General features: G+C 39.6%; 1 protein-coding gene across 1 annotated transcript; it reads left to right on the top strand.

Annotated features, from left to right (window-relative positions):
- Positions 1-9,183: 9,183 nt before the first annotated feature.
- Positions 9,184-19,755, top strand: LOC107804884 (uncharacterized). The gene is made up of 3 exons (XM_016628825.2): positions 9,184-11,008; positions 14,133-15,543; positions 18,036-19,755. The coding sequence occupies exons 1-3, from the start codon at positions 9,611-9,613 to the stop codon at positions 19,556-19,558; spliced, it is 4,332 nt and encodes a 1,443-aa protein (XP_016484311.2). The 5' UTR covers positions 9,184-9,610; the 3' UTR covers positions 19,559-19,755.
- Positions 19,756-21,350: the final 1,595 nt, after the last annotated feature.

Raw genomic sequence — 21,350 nt, 5'->3', positions numbered from 1 at the left:
TGGCCACGAGATCCTTAGTTTTCTCGATGCCTATTCCGGGTATAACCAAATACGAATGAACCTGGATGACCAGGAAAAAACTTCCCTCATTACTAAATACGGCACGTACTGCTATAACGTAATGCTATTTGGATTAAAAAATATCGGTGTCACTTATCAACGTCTAGTAAATCAGATATTTGAGGATAAAATAGGAAAAATGATAGAAGTTTACATCAATGATATGTTAGTTAAGTCCTTGCGAGCGGAGGACCATTTAAAACATTTGCAGGAAACCTTCAGCATATTAAAAAAGTACAATATGAAGTTGAACCCAGAGAAGTGTGCATTCGGAGTTGGACCAGGAAAATTCCTCGGGTTTATGGTATCCAACCGATGGATCGAGATCAACCCTGACAAGATCAGAGCCATCGAAGACATCACATTCGTGGACAACGTAAAAGTAGTGCAAAGGCTAACATGGCACATAGCCGCCCTGGGTCGATTTATTTCGAGGTCGTCCGATAAGAGCCACCGATTCTTCGCACTATTGAAAAAGAGAAATAGCTTCTCATGGACTACGGAATATAAACGAGATCTGGAAGAGCTCAAGAAATACTTATCGATCCCACTGCTACTTCACACACTAAAGACAGACGAACAACTCTACTTGTACTTAGCAGTCTCGGAGGTTGCGGTAAGTGGAGTCTTGGTTCGAGAAGAGCAAGGTATGCAATTTCCAATTTATTATGTTAGTAGGACCATAGGTGAGGCTAAAACTAGGTACCCTCACCTAGAAAAACTGGCGCTCGCTTTGCTAAGTGCCTCTAGGAAACTAAAGCCATATTTCCAATACCACCCATATATGTCGTAACTACTTATCTGTTAAGGAACGTTATGCATAAACCTGAAGTCTCGGGACGATTGGCCAAATGGGCCATGGAAGTAAGTGGGTACGATATTGAGTATCGACCTCTAACTGCCATTAAGTCCCAAATTTTGGCAGCATTTATGGTCCACTTCACACCGGCCCTAATACTCGAGGTCGAAAGAGAGTTATTGGTTAACTTAGGGACTTCTTCGGGAATCTGGATCCTCTTTACGGATGGTGCTTCGAACGCAAAAGGGTCTGGACTTCGTAGCGTACTAAAGCCGCCAACATGTAATATAATTAGACAATCTATTAAGACTATAAAATTGACTAACAACGAGGCGGAATATGAGTCCATGATTACAGGCCTTGAATTAGCCAAAAGCTTGGGGGCAGAGGTGATCGAAGCCAAGTGTGACTCCTTGTGGTCAACCAAGTTAATGGAACATCCGAGGTCAGGGAAGAATGAATGCAGAGATACTTGGACAAGTTATAGGTGAAATTACATCGGTTGAAGGAATGGACTTTGCAACATGTACCTCGGGATCAAAACAGCGAGGACGATGCCCTTGCTAACCTGGGATCGTCGGTCGAAAACAATGAGTTCAACTCGGGAGAAGTCGTGCAACTTATGAGATCGGCGGTAGAAGAAGGCCATGCCGAGATCAACTCAACGAGCCTAACTTGGGACTGGAGGAACAAGTACGTGGAATATCTCAGGACCGGAAAACTTCCCTCGGATCCGAAAGAATCGAGGGCTCTACGTACGAAGGTATCCCGATTTAGCCTGCCCGAACACGGAACCTTGTTCAAAAGAACATTCGATGTCCAACTCACAATATGTCTAGGGCCGGGGGATACTGAGTACAATCTGAGGGAAATCCACGAAGGTACCTGTGGAAATCATTTGGGCGCTGAATCACTGGTTCAAAAAATAATCAGAGTCGGTAACTACTTGGTCGACATGGAAAAAGCTGCAAAGGGATTCGTTTGAAAATGCGATGGATGCCAAAGACACGCTCCGATGATTCATCAACCCGGGGAGCTACTACATTCGGTTTTATCACCATGGTCATTCATGAAGTGGGGAATGGACATTGTTGGCCCCCTTCCATGGGCACTCGGTAAGGCTCGATTTATATTATTTATGACCGACTACTTTTCTAAATGGGTGGAAGCCCAGGCATATGAACAGGTCAGGGAAAAGGAAGTCATAGATTTTATTTGGGATCACATCATATGCCGATTTGGGATGCCGACCGAGATTGTATACGATAATGGGAAACAATTCATCAGAAGCAAAGTAACCAAATTCTTTAAAGACCATAAGATCAAAAGGATCCTATCGACACCCTACCACCCTAGTGGGAATGGACAAGATGAATCTACCCATAAAATCATACTCCAAAGTGTTAAAAAGAGTTTAACCAACGCCAAAGAAAAATGGAAGGAAATGCTACCCGAGGTCTTATGGGCATACCGAACAACCTCAAAGTCCATAATCGGGGCCACCCCGTTTTCTTTGGTTTATGGTACCAATGTTATAATATCGGTCGAGGTTGGAGAACCAAGCGTCAGATTCTGATATGCAACAAAGTAATCGAACAACGAGGCTATGAGTACGAGCCTAGAACTATTAGATGAAAGGCGCGAAGCCACCCTCGTTCGACTAGCCGCCTAGAAATAACGGATAGAAAGATATTACAATCGAAGGGACAACTTTCGACACTTCAATATAGGGAAATTTGTACTAAGAAAAGTCACACTGAACACCTGAAACCCAAACGAAGGGAAATTAGGGCCAAAATGGGAAGGATCATACCAAATTATCGAGATCACCGGAAAAGGATCCTAAAATCTCGGAACAATGAACGCCGAAAAATTGCCAAACAACTGGAATGTAACCCACTTAAAGCGATATTATTGATAAGGTACTCCCCCAATTCTTTCTTTCACTTTTTTGTTTCATACCAACACTTCCAGGTAACCAACAAAGGGTGATACGAGATTCTTAGTCGGAAAGCACGCGTTGCACTCTTTTTGCCTTGAACCGGCTTTATCCCAAATAGGTTTTTCGGCAAGGTTTTTAACGAGGCAACAAGTAAATCGTGCTAACTTAGAATTGAAGGCTGACTACGAACTGGTGACAATGATCAAAACAACATTCGAGGCCTCACTTTGGTCAGCCCCAAACGCTGGGCGGAAATACCCTCAGATATCGACTTTAGGAAGGAAAGAAATTTTGTGATCGATGATGCCCAACCAATAGGATTTATTGTAAGGGCCAAACGGTCAAATGAACCTTGTCCGCACAAACCGATCGAGCCCTAGAACAAAACATATATACATGTACAACCATCGTGCACAAGAATAAAAAATAAGACTTTTCCTTGCATATGAACATTTTATCCTTTAAAATATTTTCTGATACCACATTGCTTAAGGAATTTCCTACACCCGATCCCCTAAAGGTAGCAAGCCCAAGGGCTACCCAAATCCAAGTCCGAACATTCACTTGGGGACTGCTGATCAAAAATACTTTCGGACAGTCCGAGCTATCAGATCATAAGGGCCAAACAATCTTGAACTAAAGGTATCAAGCCCAAGGGCCACCCAAATCCAAGTTCGAACATTCACTTGGGGACTGTCGATCGAAAACAATCTCGACAGTAGATCATAAGGGCGAAAGACCTATTAGGCAACTCCCGAATTTCAAAGGCCACGGCCACCCCTACTCGGGAACTATTATCTTAAGCATGACCTAATAACTCGGGATAGCAAGCCCACTAGATAACACCTGAACTAAAAAGGATACGTCCATATTAACACAACTGAGAACAATCTCGAACTAAAGGTATAAAGCCCAAGGGAAACCCAAATCCAAGTTTGAACATTCACTTGGGGACTGCCGATTGAAAACAATCTCGAACGGTCTTAGCTATCAGATCATAAGGGCGAAAGACCTATTAGGCAATGCCCGAATTTCAAAGGCCACGGCCACCCCTACTCGGGGACTGTTATCTTAGGCATGATAGGATAACTCGGGATATCGAGCCTACTGGGCAACACCCGAATAAGTCTACGGCCGTATTAACACGACTCGGAGACGTCCGAGACTTGTAACAAAAACAAAGCCTTCGAAAAATTCTTATTTATAATCGGTTCTAAAGGCTACCCTCGGTAAGGTATAAACCTATGATGTTTCAGGGGAAAATTATCGGTAACACTGAATCCCTACAATGTATTAACACAAAGCGGCGTTAAAGGCAAGGTTTGATCGAACCTTCGAACACAACCTAACTATTTCATGCTAAGGCATTTCAACCTTTGCGAATACAAATAAAAAATTAAAGGAAAAATTCATAATCCATGAAAGGAAAAAGCCTTATATATATCGAAATCTCTTTACAAGGGTTGAATAGCTCCGACAGATATTTTTTACAAATGCCGAGCGGCCTCAACAAAAAAGGTAGTACAAAAGGTGAATAAATCCTAAAATGGCCTAATCCTCATCGGGGGATACGTCGTCGCCTACAGGTTTTCACCACCATCAGACTCACCCGACTCTTCAGAATCCTCCTCGGGATAAGCCAGCTTCCAAGCCTTGGCTTCGCATATCTTAGCACTCTGGATCTCGGTCAATATGTTAAATTTCTGAGCATGGACTCCCTCGAGGGCCTCCATTCGGGCTTCCCACCTCGCATGCTTCACCATGTTTCTCGCCTGTTCCTGGATAGCCTCGACATCAACCTTGAACTGGACCACCTTTTCATTAGCCACGGCCTTGGCCATGACAACCTCTAACTTGGCAGCCTCAAGCTCCTTAGCCAGATTCTCTTCACCAGAAACAGCCGAGTTTAGCTGAGATTAGAGTCCCTCGATCATTTTGGCCTGCACCAAGTTCTTCTCCTTTATATCCCGAAGCTGAACTTCAGCTGAAGCCAACTGTCCCCGGATAGTCTCTTTCTCCGAGGCTAGGTGATCCATGTTTTTCTTTCATTCTTCGGCCTTGGCTTTGACTGTATCCACCTCCCCTCGGAGCAGCTCGATCTGGTCAAGTTTCTTTTGAACTTTCTGGTTTGGATCGTTAGATATTGAGTCTGACTCAGCATAACTAACTTCAAAAACTATCCTTACCTGATTAACCAGCTCGGCATGCTCCTTCCGAGCCGCTTCTAGCTCAGCCTGGGATTTTTCACTAAGAAGCTTGTAAGTTTCTTTCTTCTCAGCTAGCTCCCAAGCCTCAACTTCGTAATGTTTGAACTCCTTCCGGTATTGGAGAAAGGCCTCGTGATGAAGCACCTAGGCCTACAAACACAAAGGAACATGTTATGATTATTCATGATTAAATCTAAGCATATAATAAAGGGACATTCGAAGTTACCCAATTCAGTGCATGTGGAACTTCGTTGAACAGGCAGGGTGCCTCCACCTCATTCATTTTGGCTTGGTCCTCTTCGGTCACCAAGCACTAAAGGTAACTGGAAATCCCCATCGGGGCAGAGAGAATTCGGGCGTCCTTCGAAATAGACATAAAAACTGCCCGTCTTCGAGTAGGATCAACGCTAGGAACAGATTCACTAATTTTGGGCTTAAAGAAGACCAACTAGCTCCCGAGGACGATGTCTTATTTGGCACTGGTAATTTCCCAGTCCGGTAACATCCTCTGAGGTAGTAGAATCCATGCCATCGAAGAAGTTGTGGAAAGATTCTGCTACTCTTTGGGCCCCTTCGCCGAGGTTACCTTTCAGCATCTGGGCCTCGTTTATCATAGAATCGGTAAACGAAGGCAACCCAGAGATATCGATCACCCCAAGCGCCTCTTTAGTCACATTATATTCTGACCGAGAAGTACCGGCCACAGTCCCTTTGTCAACCTCCCCAGCTCGGGGCGAAACGGTCTCGACCCTCCCTGGTTCGGAGGCTTCGGCCGCTGCTTCTTCTACGACCTCCATGGATTGAGGCAGTTCGGATTCGCCTCTCATGTGGGCCACCAATTCAAAATTTTCTTCTTCTTTAGACTCATCCCTCAACCGATAGAGTGAGTCCGATGGGAGTTCTCGGGCACTGGCATTTTTAGGTTTGCGTGCCAGCCACTTCCTCGGTCTCTTCTTTTCGGGGCTCGAAGGTCTTGGGGATTTTCTTCTTTTCTTCTCTTTATCCTTCTTCGGAGCAGGGGGATCAACGTATATGTCGTCATCAGCTGATGGAGGCCTCATTTTGACATCTTTTGGTAAACCTGCAAAAAGAAATTAAAACGATTCATAGACCGATGATGTGAAATTAAGATCAAATATGTTGTTAGGGAAAACATTCTCACCACGATTGCGGGCCTCCCATCGACCCTTTGAGAGCTCACGCCATAAGCACTCGGAGTAAGGTTTCTGTGTCGCAATGCCCTCGACCCACCCTTTAAGTCGAGGAACAGCGTCCAACATCTGGGCAACAACTGCATCATCACATAACATCAATGAGAAATGAAGGAAAAGAAAAGCAATAAAAGAAATATTGGAGGAAAAATTATACTTACGTTTCATGTTCCATTTCTCAGGAAATGGCATGTCCGCAGCTGTGATTAAGTCCGAGGTCCTCATTCGAACGAAACGACCCAACCAGCCCCAGTCCTGATCCTCGTCGATACTCGAGAACAAGGCCTTAGTGGCTCGGCGTGCAAGCTTGATTAATCCCCCTTGGTGAAGTCGAGGGCTATACAGGTGCATGAGGTGGTCGATGGTAAATAGACACCTCTCGACCTTGCTCACGAAAAATCGAAGCTGAATAACGATCCTCCAAAATGAAGGATGTATCTGCCCGAGCGTTACCTCATACCTTTTGCAAAGGGCTATGATAACCGGGTCTAAAGGACCCAGCGTGAAAGGGTAAGTGTAAACACTTAAAAAACCCTCCACGTGGGTGGTGATCGATTCCTCTGAGGTAGGGACCACTAAGAGTTTATCTCCCCAGTTGCAGTCCTCTTTAACTTTATCGAGGATACTGGTAGTAATCATATATATATATATATACCTCGAGACCGGCTCGCACCGACCCGGTTCCATAGGCGTATTCTCTAACTTGAAGTCGGTCTCGGTTGGGCACCCCGCAGGGACATACGACTTCAGAGGGGGTTCCTCAGTAGCAGCATGTGAAATGTTTTCAGATGGTTTCGAAGAAGAAGGTATTTCTTTTTTAGGAACGAACTTTGAAGTCTTTGCCATTTTTTATAAACAGTGGAGAAAAGAAAATGTTGGTAACGGAAGAAGCGAGCTTAGCAGATAACTTATATAAATCTTCAAAGAACTAGAAGAGAAGAAGTTTTGAGGTCAACAATTAGAAAACCAAAAGATGAAGGTGATGAAGCTTTCCTAAAACATGTGAAGAGTTTGAATGTAAAAGTTCTAATAAATAGGTTGAAGGATATTTATAGTTTTCTCAAGCAGCGGTTCACATCCCGAAGTGGCCAACTGTTAACTGACACACATCTAATACCTTGAAGACTGGACCGATTGGACATTTCAGTTACCTTTTGTCTCTTACATCATGATTGATCGAATTGAGAACCGAGGGCTCATATCGTTTTTCGTCGCCTACTCTCCAAAAAACGAGGGGACTATCTGTATACAGGTAAAACCGAGCTCGATGCTCAATCGAGCATCTGAAATGGTAGGCCAAGGTCGGCACATCTGTAATTGGGTAGAAATACAAGTTACGGGTACAACCGAGCTCGATATCGAAGTTCGAAGTTTGATCTAATGTCCAGCATGGTCAGCCAAGATCGGAATATGATATCGTCGGACTCGAAAGCATCGTCAAAACTAGCCATCGAGACCATCAGGTTTGCCCTCGATTTTATCGAAGGCACGGTCGGTCCTGCTTCTAACGGCCTCGAAGAAAAGCTTTGCCAACTCATCCGACAAGGATCCGTAATTCTCGCCATTAAACCAATCATTATGGCAGAAATTACGGAATTAGTCAAAAAAGGAGCCAACGGTCTTCAAAATCAAGGACTTATGTTTCTTATAAATTAATGTCTAAAAAGGTAGATCTCCCTAAATATATAAAGGGGACTTAGTAATTCATAGAGGGGGATGGTAACATACATCAAAGAGCAATATACTGTTATTTCTAGCTTTGTTCATTTTATTTCGGCTTCAATAATATTACATCTAGTTTGAAGGAGCTAAACCTCACGAGGCTTAGGTTGTTCAACTTACGTGGTTTGCATTTATATTTCTATTGTTTACTTCCACATTAATCGGATTCCTCACTTTGTATCAAATTGAATCGCGTATCCTTAAAACCGTGTATAAATTTAATTATTATCCGATTTTGAGGGTAAACAGTTAGTTAATTAGGCTGTGCATATAACATTTGGTAGACAGTTGGAGGTTAGATCAGTTAGCTAAGTTAGTGTTGCATATAAGTATACACTATAAGCTCTTTACAAGATAAGAAAATTATTTCCCTCATCTTCTCGAACATTCTAACTGCTTCACTATCTCTGTTCGACCACTTCTGTTGCCATTGCTGCCCAAGCTTAATTACTCCATGGGATGAGCTTGGAGCTGAGTTAGATACAGTAAATTCAGATTGAGAAATCAAGATCTTGCATAGTGACATTTTTTACGCGAAAATGACTCTGAGCCAGCAAAGTGGGTGGGGAAAGTGATTAGTGTCTCTTTTACCTTTACATCAAGAATCTAGTGTTAGTTATGTCTTACTCCCTTCGTCCCCATTTTATGTACTCCAGTGTTTTCAGATTTCAAGAGTTACAATAATATTTTTACAATTTTTTATATGTCTTTTTAAATATTTTAAATTTTAATTATTTTGTCTTGTCGGTAAAGAGAAGAAGAGCAAAAAGTTTTCAATCACGTTTCTACCTCCTTATGTAAGCAGTGACTTCACTATAGACATATTAGCATGTCAGGACCAGACATCATATTGTGTGTTGTTTGCATTAGAAGCATACTCATTCTCCTCCATCGCATCTTTTAATCTCCACAAGGAAAAAGAAAATGAATTACCAAGAAAGAGACGACCAAAACCACAAAACTTTGACATATCCACCATGGTTATTATCAATCTTATTTCATCGTCTTTATCTATATCGTTAAACTTCATTATTCAGTAGCGTAGCAGTTAAGTTTGAGACCAACTTTTACAATCACTAGTTACCATATTATTCTCTCAATACCAAGAAAATTATGGAAAATGAGTCGTCAATAATCTCTTCACCACATACTCAAGGATATCGTATTTACTAGAGCTAATTATAAATAACGTCTACCCATCATTAGTGACGGATCCACATAGCTTCAAGGGGTGTCAAAATTAATATCTATTTTGCCAAAAGAATTTCCTATTTCTATAGGTAAAAACTATTATTTTATGTATATATACTTATGTATTGAACTCCTTTAATTTATTCATGTATTTACTTCTTTAAATTTTAATACCCCTTAATAAAAATCCAAACTCCGCTACTATCATCGTAGGCCAATAGCTTATAGGCCTTACTTATACCACACATAATCAAAATATGGTATTTAGTTATCCCACCTATAATCAAATTATGATCTTACCTAATATCTTATTTATAACTTGGTTCAAGTAAACTAGTCCAAACTTTCAACATTTAATGAAAAAGGGCAGAATCCTACAAACAGAAACTTAATTTGACACATCCAACATATATTGTAAGGTACCATTCTTATTCACCACCATTTCATCTTCATTCTTCTGATTAACTTTGTTTCAAAGATGAGCAAATTAGAGCTGGTGTTTGTACCTGCTCCGGCCGTTGGTCATCTTGTTTCAACATGTAAATTTGCAGAGAATTTACTCAACAGAGATCAAAGGTTATGCATAACAATTTTCATCATAAGGCCACCTGCACCATGGGATGCAGGTATAGATTCCTACATCAAGCGATCCTCCTCTACTCCCGAGGGCAGTAGAATTAGATATATCACACTTCCTCAAGTCGAACCTCCATCTTCAGAAGAGCTAGAAAAGTCGTTAGAGAATTACTTCTCTCTTTTAATAGCAAGTTATCGACCCCTCGTCAAAGATGCAATTATCAGCAACAAATGGCCTGATTCGAACCCGAAAATCATTGGATTAGTCATTGATATGTTTTGCAGTTCAATGATTGATGTAGCAAATGAACTTGGAATTCCTTCCTATCTTTTCTTCACTTCTGGTGCAGGTTTTCTTGGTTTCTTGTTTTACCTATCCGTTTGGCATGAAAAATTCGGGAGAGAATTTAATAAATCTGATGCTGATTTAAAGATATCAGCCTATGATAATCCTGTACCCTCAAAAGTCTTGCCTTCATTCGCGTTCAATAAAGAAGGTTACAACTCTTTCCGCGAACATGGTGTTAGGTTTAAAGAAACTAAAGGAATTCTTATCAATACAGTTGCTGAATTCGAAAATCATGCTGTACATGCCTTAGCATCTGACCCTGAATTGCCTCCATTTTACACTGTTGGATTTCTTCTTGACCTTGAGGGCCAAAAGAGTAAGGGAAATTCCAACTCTGAATATGAAGAAATCATGAAATGGCTAGACCAGCAGCCACCTTCGTCTGTTATTTTTCTTTGCTTTGGAAGCTCGGGGATTTTTGAGCCACCACAACTAATCGAAATGGCAATTGCACTTGAACAAAGTGGAGTAAGTTTCTTATGGTCAATACGTCGGCCTGTAGATGATGAATATGCAAAACTTGAGGAGATTTTGCCAGAGGGATTTTTGGAGAGGACTAAAAAGAAAGGAATAGTATGTGGTTGGGCACCCCAAGTCGATATCTTGGCTCACGAAGCTACTGGAGCGTTCGTGTCTCATTGTGGATGGAATTCGACTATAGAAAGCCTATGGCACGGAGTTCCAATTGTGACATGGCCCCTTTACGCTGAGCAACAAATCAATGCGTTTCAATTGGTGAGAGATCTTGAGATGGCAGTGGAGCTGAGAATGGATTACAGGATGCGCGGTAGTGATCATGGTGAAACTGTGAAGGCAGAGGAGATGGAGAAAGCTATAAGATGCATAATGGACAGTGAAAATCCCGTGAGGAAGCGAGTTAAAGATTTGGGAGCGATTTGCAGGAACGCATTGATGGAGGGTGGATCTTCCTTCATTTCTATAGGAAGATTCGTCGAAACTATCCTTGATTCCTAGAATTGAGATGAGAAGAATTTTAGATTCTATATTCTGTTAAGATAGCAGAATCTTATGCTACTTTCGAGGAGTGACTAGAATGAAACTTCATTTATGTTAATCAAATAAGAGTTGTTGCTAAGGTATGAGCTGTACTGTTTGAATTCTCCAAAAATGTTGTTGTACTCGTATCGGATCCCCCAAAAATATACTATTTTGATGGATTCGTCACATACTAGTAATATTTTTGAAGAATTCGGGCAACCTAGAGTACGAGTGTATTTGTCCATTAATAGGTGGTTCCTAAGAGTTAAGGCCTCACAGCATTAATTTGCTATTTCTGTAAAAATCAACATTTCTCTGAACTAGAATCTTTAATCTCTTGTCTTGGGATAAATGAAAGACTGGCTTTAGAAGCATCATTTGCCAAATTGTACTGTCTTTAGTTAGTAATTTAGCGGGTCCTAGCTCAAAGTTCATATTGTTTATTAAAAAAAAAAAATGAAGCTCCTGGTTCATTAATCACATTGGAAACTTTATGTATACTTATAACTACATCTGGTCTATTTTATTTGTCTAAGCTACGTATTATCTGCTTTCCTTGATATGTTCTCTGCACATTTTCCGTTGAAGCGTGTAATTTGTTTGGTAGTAGAAATAGATTTTAAATCAGAGAACATAATGTCATTTTACTTTATTATGTTCTTTTTTCGATTTTTTTTGTAATAGAATTTCAAGAAAAGCTTACGATTTTGAGAAAAAAATTAAGTTATGTGTATTGCCAATGTAACTTTTTTATATAATTTGTATATAATTTAACTTGTGATAGCAAATAAGTTATCATTTTATTAGGTTACCGGTTGGGCCATGGTATGGGTAGGTGGGTAAGGGGGTGGGGGATATGCGGAGGCGGTTAGAAATAGGGTTGCGTAGGTGAGAGAGGTTGGTGGTTGGTTGTAAGGAGTGGGTTGTTGGTATTGTGGATGATATTGTTGTTGTTGAGTATTCAGCGGTGGAGCCGCTGCAGAGTTATGGCAGTGTTGTAGAGTTGATGGGTGGTGTTGGTAGTGTTGATTGTATTGTTGGTACTAAAGTGGAGGCTGGTTGTCGAGTGGCGGTGGAGTAGTGGTTAGAGCAATAGAAGTAGGTGGTGAAGCCACGGCGGAAGAAGTGCCGGCAGCGATGCCGAGGCTAGGACTTTTCAAGTTTGTGGAATCTGGCTATGGTTGTTTACCAGAGTTTAGAATAAGGTTGTGGTTGTTTACCAGAGTTTAGAATATGTAGCTGACTCTGAATATCGGAGAGGCTAGCAGAGATGGTATCAAAGTTTTTTGAATGAATAGCAAGCTGGTCCTTAACTTGGGTAACGGCATCGTCCAGTGATTTCAGGCGTGTCATCGGCGGGTCACCCATTTGGAGGAAAGGTTCAACGAGAGCACCAAATTGGTATGATCTTGTATTAATTCACAGATTTGAGTACAAGCTCCAAGAAAAATTACAACCTCAACTAACCAAAGTATGAACAATTAAAAGAAAAAAAAGAGAACGGAGGGAGGTTCTAGAGCTATAGCTAATAAGAAAGAAATATAAAGACAAGTCTTAATCCGCTACCTAATGTTAGACCTCTCTTCCTACTTATAGGTATTTCCTTCCTCTGCCTTAACCCTGGCAAGTGGGCAGATCCAGAATTGGGACCGATCCAGGACCGTGGCCCATATGGGTAGTGGGCCTAAACGATCCTAATCGTTTAAGACCGGGACCGGGGGAGGTAGGTCTGGCAAGTGGGCCGATCTTTTGCGCGAGGCCAGCGAGACCGGACCGGTCCCAACGGCTCTAATTTTTAAAAAAAATCTGCCCGTTGGGGCATTTAAAATATAGTCGTTTTCTCTGCCAAAATAGTCGTTGTTTATTTACAAAATAGTCATTTAACTCCCAACTTTGTTTTAACCCCAAACCTTTTATAATTACACTTTTTCCCTATTTTCAACTATAAATACCCCCTCATTCTTTCATTTTTCTCACAAAATCATCAATCTCTCTCAATCTCTCTCTAATTTTCTTCTATAATTGCTTATTTTATTGTTACAATTTGTGAAAAATTGTGAAGTTGGTGAATTGAAGTCTTCAAGTCTTCAATGATAATTAATTTTCAATAAGTTGTTCGTCAATTCGGTAAACTCGTTCCAACTCTTAAGTTTTAATATTATAGTTTTATTTATTTTATTTACTTTGTATTGCTTGATTAATTAAGATGGCTTATTCCTAAAAAAAAGTTTAGTAAAAATAAGGAAAAATCCAAGAATGGTGAATCTAGAAGCCAATTTGTTCCTCCTCCACTTCCCCCGGCTCCCCGACCCAAACCTGTTACATGTCCTACACCTGCTATTCTTGATAGCGATAATAGTTTATTACAATTTACCGAAAATCAATTTTGCCATAATATTGCACCCGGTGAACAATTAAATCATGAATATATAAATGCTTTTTATGGTAATCCAACTCTTTACCATTTTTTTTATCTAACTTCTATAAAATTTAAAAAAAAATAAAAAGTATCTGTTGGACCCACTTAGGCCCGGGACCGGCCCAATTAGACCCGGAACCATTAGTTCGTAGGTCCGGTTCCGGATCAATTCTAACAAAAAGCATGTAAAGCCCGGGCCCACATAGGCCCTTTGAAGTTGGGACCGGGCCCACATGCCAGCCTTATCCAATGCTCTTGTCCTTTTTCTAATGGATTTGGCAGTCTTATGGACAACGAAGTGCTCAAGGTATTTTGGTGGATGTATTGGTCTTGTACCATGCCTATTTCCTGTAAGGTGCTCGTTACATTACCACTTAATAATTATAAAAATATTTATTTGCAATTACTTTAAAAATGATCCAATTATATGAATTTTTTAATTATTATGACTCACATTCATTGCACACAGCCACACATTAAAATTTGTGTTGTTGCTCCGATGACGTGGATCTTTTTTTTTTTTTGGGTTCTCTGCTTTCGTTGACTATACTTGGCTGCCGATTTATCCACGACAGCAGCGCCTTTGCCTCTTCTTTATTTTGCGTTTGTCTTTTTAATTTGCAATTGTTGTGCTAGAGCAGTTGATCAATACCAAAGATGGAGAGCACAGAGCTGGTTTTCATTCCAGGGCCAGGAATGGGTCACCTCGTCGCCGCTGTTGAAATTGGCAAGTTACTCAACAGTCGAACCAATTGTCTTTCAATTACTTTCTTCATCATTGACCTTCCAATTGAAACAGCTATACATACTTATACAAAGACGCTAGCAATAAATGATGACTCTACCACTTCACGCCTACGATTCTTGCACCTGTCTTCTCCTCAATCTCAAAGTAATAATCGTAATAAACCTCAAGAAGCTATTCTTGTTGAGCTCTTTGATAATTCCAAGCAACTAGTAAGAGAGGCAATTGTTGACAATTTTATGACCAATAAGAACAAGTCCGGTACTCGACTCGGTGGTGTGATTGTTGACATGTTTAGTGATAAAATGATAGAAGTAGCAACTGAGCTTTGTCTACCGAGCTATGTATTCTTTACTTCTAGTGCTGCTTTTCTCGGCCTCATGTTTTATGCACAGACGCTTAAAGATGATCGCGATCGCGATATCTCCGATTTCAAGGATTCGGATACGTTACTGCCTGTTTCGACTTATATAAATCCTTTGCCAGCAAAGGTTTTGCCAAGTGCCATGTTGGATAAAGATGGTCGTTTGCATCTACCTCTGTCTACTGCTCGAATGATACGACAGGCAAAAGGAATCATAGTTAATACTTTCTTAGAGCTTGAGCCTCATCCAATTAAATCTCTGGGTAATGAAAATGGGGTTCCGTCTTTATACCCAGTTGGGCCTATAATCAACCTGAATCAAGAACCGGACGAGAGTATCAACAACTGGTTAGATGAGCAACCAGATTCTTCGGTATTGTTCCTCTGTTTCGGGAGCTATGGGAGCTTTGACGAGGAACAGTTGAAAGAAATCGCTATAGCCCTTGACCATAGCGGCTCCCGTTTCTTGTGGTCCCTGCGGCAGCCGCAGGTCAAGGGCAAAGTAGGTGCTCCGGACGATCTTGCACGTCCGGAGCAAGTGCTGCCGAAAGGTTTCTTGAAACGAACTATGCAGCGAGGGAGAGTGATAGGATGGGTCCCTCAAGTGGCAGTGCTGTCTCACAGGTCAATTGGAGGATTCATTACGCACTGCGGCTGGAATTCTGTACTGGAAAGCTTGTGGTTTGGAGTACCAATGGCAACATGGCCGATGTATGCAGAGCAACAAGTGAATGCTTTCGAGCTGGTGGTTGATTTGGAGATGGCCGTGGATATTAAGATGGAGTATCGGAGTGAGAGTCCAGTTTTGGTCACAGCAGCGGAGATAGAGCGCGCCATAAAGCGACTGATGTTGGATAGTACAAATGAAAAGAATGGTACCAGAAAGAAAATTAAGGAGATGAAAGAAAATAGCAGGAGAGCCATGTTAGAAGGAGGATCATCTTACTTTTTTCTTGAGAGTTTGATCCAAGATATCAAGGATCATTCACCCACTTGAAAATTTTAATTATTTTCTGCAACTTTCAACAACAACAACAACAGTAATAAATAGGTTCGTGTGTACGCAGACGTTATCCCTATCTTACAGAGATAGAGAGACTGTTTCCAATGAAAATATGCATAACTATCTCTAATTTCACAATCATAATTTCTAAATGCATAACTAGAGATAGCATCATATGTATTCGCTGAGTCCTCTATGTATCGCTCATTCTTAAGTGTCAATCTTTTAATGACATGGATTTTAGAATTCGTGTTTTTTCCATTGGCAAATTAAACTTTCACTTTCTTCTTATTATTTTTTTCTTATTAAAAACTTTCACTTGCAATATTCAGTTTAAGGTAATGAAAGTGAGAGTAGAATGTACAATTGGTAAATCATTTAGTTTCTGAAACTCTAAGTGAATCTTAATCTTCACGTAATTTATTTTGTAAATTGGTCAAATAGACTATTGAAAGATTGCAACAAAGTAAATGTTGTTGCACTCATCATTTACTATCTCCCTTTCTACTAACGCTTTGTTGACGAAGTCAACTAATTGAACAAATTGTCACACCAAACCTTATATATTGGTTATTACTTGCAATTTGTTGCATGTATTTTAAACGATGGTTGGCAATAGTTTCAATATTAAGTATGAATTACTAACTCAAAAAAGAGACGGCAAGTTACCTAGTAAAGTAGGTTAAATTACACATCGATTAATGACGAGTGCAAAACACAACACAAAATTAATGCTCTCTAATCAAAGATAGTATAATTCAATAATCGTTTCCACAATGATTGAATTTTAGCAGTATTCGAATAATGTCTAGTTAACTGCTATTCATGAACACTAACACTTGATTGTAATGATTGTCAACTACAGTTAACAACTAAAATTAAAGCAACTATCAATTGATCATGAAAAACAAGAGTTGAGCAACACAGAAATATCACTGGGAGAAATAAGGATAATTGACTAGACAAGTTTATGATAATTGACTCGAGATCCAATTCTTGAATTAGTTCACCCTATAATAGTGTTGATTTTCACGAATTCACCAGATAATTAAATTATACTTGAAGTTAAGGTTCCTCTTTTCATTAACCGTTAATTTCTGGAAATAATCCAATTGAAGCACAGTGAACAATTGCAATGAATATAATGATAGTTTTAGTTTGAAGGGCAACTTCTTGCGAATATTTTCCTATTTTCTAGTTCGATTAATAATTCAAGAGGCTCCTTCAATTACCCAATTAAATTACAAATTTAAACTAGAGCATAAGATGTAAACAAATTCAATATAAAACTCCCCTTTCAATTAAGCAAAATAATGAATAACTTCATAATATAATTCAAAACTCCATCAATTGAGTCAAGCAATTATCAAGAATCGAATCTCTAATCAAATTATCAATACACCATGTCTGTCAACACCCAAGGGAAAACTATCCATAGCAATGGAAAAAGTCATCTCAAGAAGGTTTAAAGACATAGAAAACATCAACTTTAATAATCCGATACAAACTCCCATATTGCACCGATTGTTGGTTGAAATCTTGATGAATTCTTGCGTCTTCTTGCCTTAGTTGCTCCTCAAATCCTAGGTCAAAAGTCCTCTCAAATCATATTTTTTGTGTATTTATACCATGTAGAAGCGGGTGTGAACGGAACTGCTCTTTTCATGACGAAGTGAAAAATTACTCTCACAAAACTGCACAGGGAGCAGCGCCCCATGCGGCGTGCCAATGGAGAAGTTCAGAGACCATATTTCTGTCAGACATTCCACTTAACACTGTCGCGCTGTGCCCCACGCGGCGTGTAGTATACAAATGTTAGAGTAATATGGTCCTCGACCCTCGAATGCGATCCCGATTTAATTCCTTAGGCTTTTACTCAGACTTCAAAAATTCAAATTATTTGCTTTAGGTTTAAATTATCTTTTTAACTCGTGCAAATCACCATCGTTTAAGCTCAAACACGAATAACATGTAGTAATTAGAGTGCAAAATACAACTAAAATACATATTTCTAACCTACCATCAATTATGTATATACTTGTACAATTACATCTATTGTAAAATAATTACGAATAAATATCTACGCTAAATACAAGTAGGTAATTATTAAAATCAATCTAATTACTTATATTAATACCTTGATACCATTCGTATATGAAACTTAATTATTTTTTAAAGAAAGAAAACTTTATATAAAAATAGAAGACTTTACAATAAAGCTATCCTTTTGTTGGAATAAAGGTTGATTAAAGCGATTGATTTTTTGTCGCGTGTCCTAATTGCAGATCTTTCAGGAATACTTTACAAAATTTTGCTGTTTTAATTGGGGGCAACGCACTGATTCGTGCACAGTATGTTCAATCTAATTGGGAAGCATAAACAAAGACAGCATCCGCGAAAACCAATGACAAATCTACAAAAGTAAGAGCGAAGAAGAGCAAAAAGAAGAAAAAAAGCAGAAGCGAAAACCAAAACCATCACCTGCAGTTTATATGGAGAAACTAGCAGAACTAATTCTTATCCCATCTCCGGCAATGGGCCATGTAGCTCAGATGCTGGAGTTAGCTAAACTCTTTTTCCATCAAAATCATCATCTTACAATCACTGTCCTCGTTATGAAACTTCCCGATTACATTGACGCCGTCAGTGGCCCTTTCGTTGACTCTGTAGCTGCTTCATCCTCCTCTGATCGCCTTCGATTTGTCCAGTTACCAGTTGCTGATCCAACACCAGAATGGAGTTCCAAAACTCGAGGACATTTCGTCTACAGATTAGTGCAAAGCCAGAAATCTCACATCAAGGATTTCTTAATATCTCAACGCCCTGCTAAAAAACTAGCTGGTTTTGTTGTTGACATGTTATGCACTCCGTTAATGGATGTCGCTGACGAGTTTAATATCCCAAGCTACGTGTTTTTCACTTCCCCAGCTGCTTTTCTCGGACTGATGCTTCATTTCCAGTTTCTTGAAGACGAGTGCCAACAAGATGTTTCGTTATTCAAGAACACTGATGGTAGTAATCTCTTATCATTTCCCAGTTACGCATATCCTGTTCCTCCAAAGGTATTGCCGATGGTCCTAGTCGATAGAGACACGTGGCTAGGGAGATTCCTCGATTTTGCTCGTGGATATAGAAAAGCCAAAGGCATTATTATCAACACTTTTGCTGAATTAGAAATCCATCAATTAGATACATATAAGAAAAACAACAGTAACATATCAAGATCTGAACAGGATCAGGTTCCACTTCCACCTATTTATCCAATTGGTCCAATTTTGAACCAGTCAAAATCCAAGTCGGAGTCAGAGGAGGCAGAAATTACAAATTGGCTTGATCAACAGCCACCAAAATCAGTGGTACTAATCTGTTTTGGGAGCCAGGGGAGCTTACCACTGGACCAAGTGAAACAGATCGCTTTAGCTTTGGATAACTGTGGCTGCAGATTCTTGTGGTCTTTACGTCGTCCCCCACAAAGCAATAACGCGCAATTCCCCGGAGAATACACGAACTATTCTGAAATCTTGCCAGAAGGATTTCTTGATCGGACAGAGATAAAAGGGAAAGTTGTAGGATGGGTCCCGCAACTGAAGGTTTTGTCCCACGAGGCAATAGGGGGATTTGTGTCACATTGTGGCTGGAATTCGATACTTGAAAGTATATGGTGTGGGGTGCCTATAGCAACATGGCCATTGCATTCTGAGCAACAAGTGAATGCGTTTCAGTTAGTTAAAGAAGTAGGAGTTGCAGTGGCAATCACTTTGGATTACTGCGAAAGGACTAAAGATCAGCCAATGATAACTGCAGAAGCCATAGAAAAAGGGATTAAGGAATTGGTGGAAATTAATACAGCAGTAAGAGAAAAGGCAAAGGAGATGAAGGAGAAGAGCAGGACTAGCGTAATCGAAGGTGGATCGTCTTACTTGTCCCTTGGCAAACTCATAGATGAACTACTGAAAAATGCAGCTTTGTAACTTCTTCAAAATTACCACAACTGAGGTAAAGTTTCAGCAAGAAAGACCTTTCAGTTAGTAATAAAATTGGATTTCCCACTAAGAGTTGAAATAAATTATTTTCTACTCAATTTATAGATCATTGTATTTATCACTATTTAATCATAATATCTTGTTATACTTTCTTTTATTTTTTGCAGAATATTAAGAAGTTAGAATTAAATTGAGACAATAATTAAACTGTGGTTAAGCTTCTTATCCTACTTAGTCCTACATTTATTTATATACCACCTTGCTAATCTTCTTGTATAAAGACAAGTTCAGATCATCTAATCTTTTGAAATCTGTAACATTAGGACAAAGTCAGTCGATCGATGAATAATGTAGGCCAACTAGCTACACAGTCAATATACTAATCATATTTTACAAAAGTTGATTGAGACTTTGAGATAAGCAGAGGCGGAGGATTTGATCAGTTCAGGATTCCAGTTCTTTTAAGTTATTAGGTTCTAACTTAATAATTTGCACATATTCAATGAATTACTTAAAGACAAATATATGGATTGAATCAAAGTTACTGAGTTGGACTGAACCGTAGCCTGCGGCTCCCCACTGAGGATGAGCACTCCTAGAATGTTTAGAAGTTCAAAGTGTACATTGAAAATATTGTTTGGATCAGCTGAAGCCTGAAACCATCACAAATTTAAAACCCCTTTTCAACTCGTTCTGTTACTGGTTAAAAATGGATACTGAAAGTACAAGAGGGCGGGTGAATTGTATGCCTGTTAAAAATTTAGTCTGACTACGGTATACACTTAGTCGACCGATGCGGAGACAACCTGCACAATATTGTTAGTACTTCGATTCAAACAAATACTAATCTCAACAAACAGTAATTGCTTATAATAAAATATGAAAGCAGTAACGTAAATGACATCAGGAATTTTATACTGGTTCGGAACCAATGTGATATCATACTCCAGTCTCCTTGGATTGCAAGGATATTATCTCTTGATCTCTTTGCAATATGAGTTGTGTACAACTTATGTGATTTTCAACATTTACAAGGTTGGTTTTTACTCGCTCACCAACAACGAATAAGGGTTGGTTTTAACACGCTCACCAACAACGCAAAAGGTTGGATTTTTCTCGCTCACCAACGACTCTTTGGTTTTCACTCGCTCACCAAAGAAACGAATAATGACACAACCTCTAAAGACACACCGCCTCTTCAATATTTTTCTGTCTCTCTTCACGCTTTTTTGTACACAGTAAATGTACTAAAAGTGAATTACAATGCTTGTTAAGAGTAGAATAAAGAACTTGTAGTTGGATAGACAATTGGAAGGTTGCATACTTTTCTTTATGTGTAGAATTCCTCTTTATAGCCTTTTCAACTTGTTCCAGCTACTGCATAACCCAAGAGAAATTCTTTTGTACCGTTGCATGATTGTCTTGAATCATGGCATGTCTTCTTTTAGAGTCCTTGATTGTTACTTACATGTCTTCTTTTAGAGTCCTTGATTGTTGCTTACATGTCTCCTAAAAGAGGACTTGTATCATTGCATCATGTGTCAAAATATGCCTGATTTGTGCAAATTGATACCTTTTCCAACAGTTCATTCTTTACTTCTGATAGCTTGCACCTTTCAAATCTAAAGAAGATTAGATTTGACCAAAAAGATATTTTTATAAAGAATCTCTTTACACGGGTTTTTAAATACTATAAGTAATTGCTTTTGGATCTTTCTCCATGTGCTATTTAAGAACTCATGATTGACTTTCCATAATTCTTGTCTAGAGATATAATAAT

This window comes from Nicotiana tabacum, chromosome 2, assembly GCF_000715075.1.
Source record: "Nicotiana tabacum cultivar K326 chromosome 2, ASM71507v2, whole genome shotgun sequence".
NCBI classification, from domain to species: Eukaryota; Viridiplantae; Streptophyta; class Magnoliopsida; order Solanales; family Solanaceae; genus Nicotiana; species Nicotiana tabacum.
The sequence above is the reverse complement of the archived record's forward strand: the minus strand, read 5'-3'. Positions and strand labels throughout refer to the sequence as shown.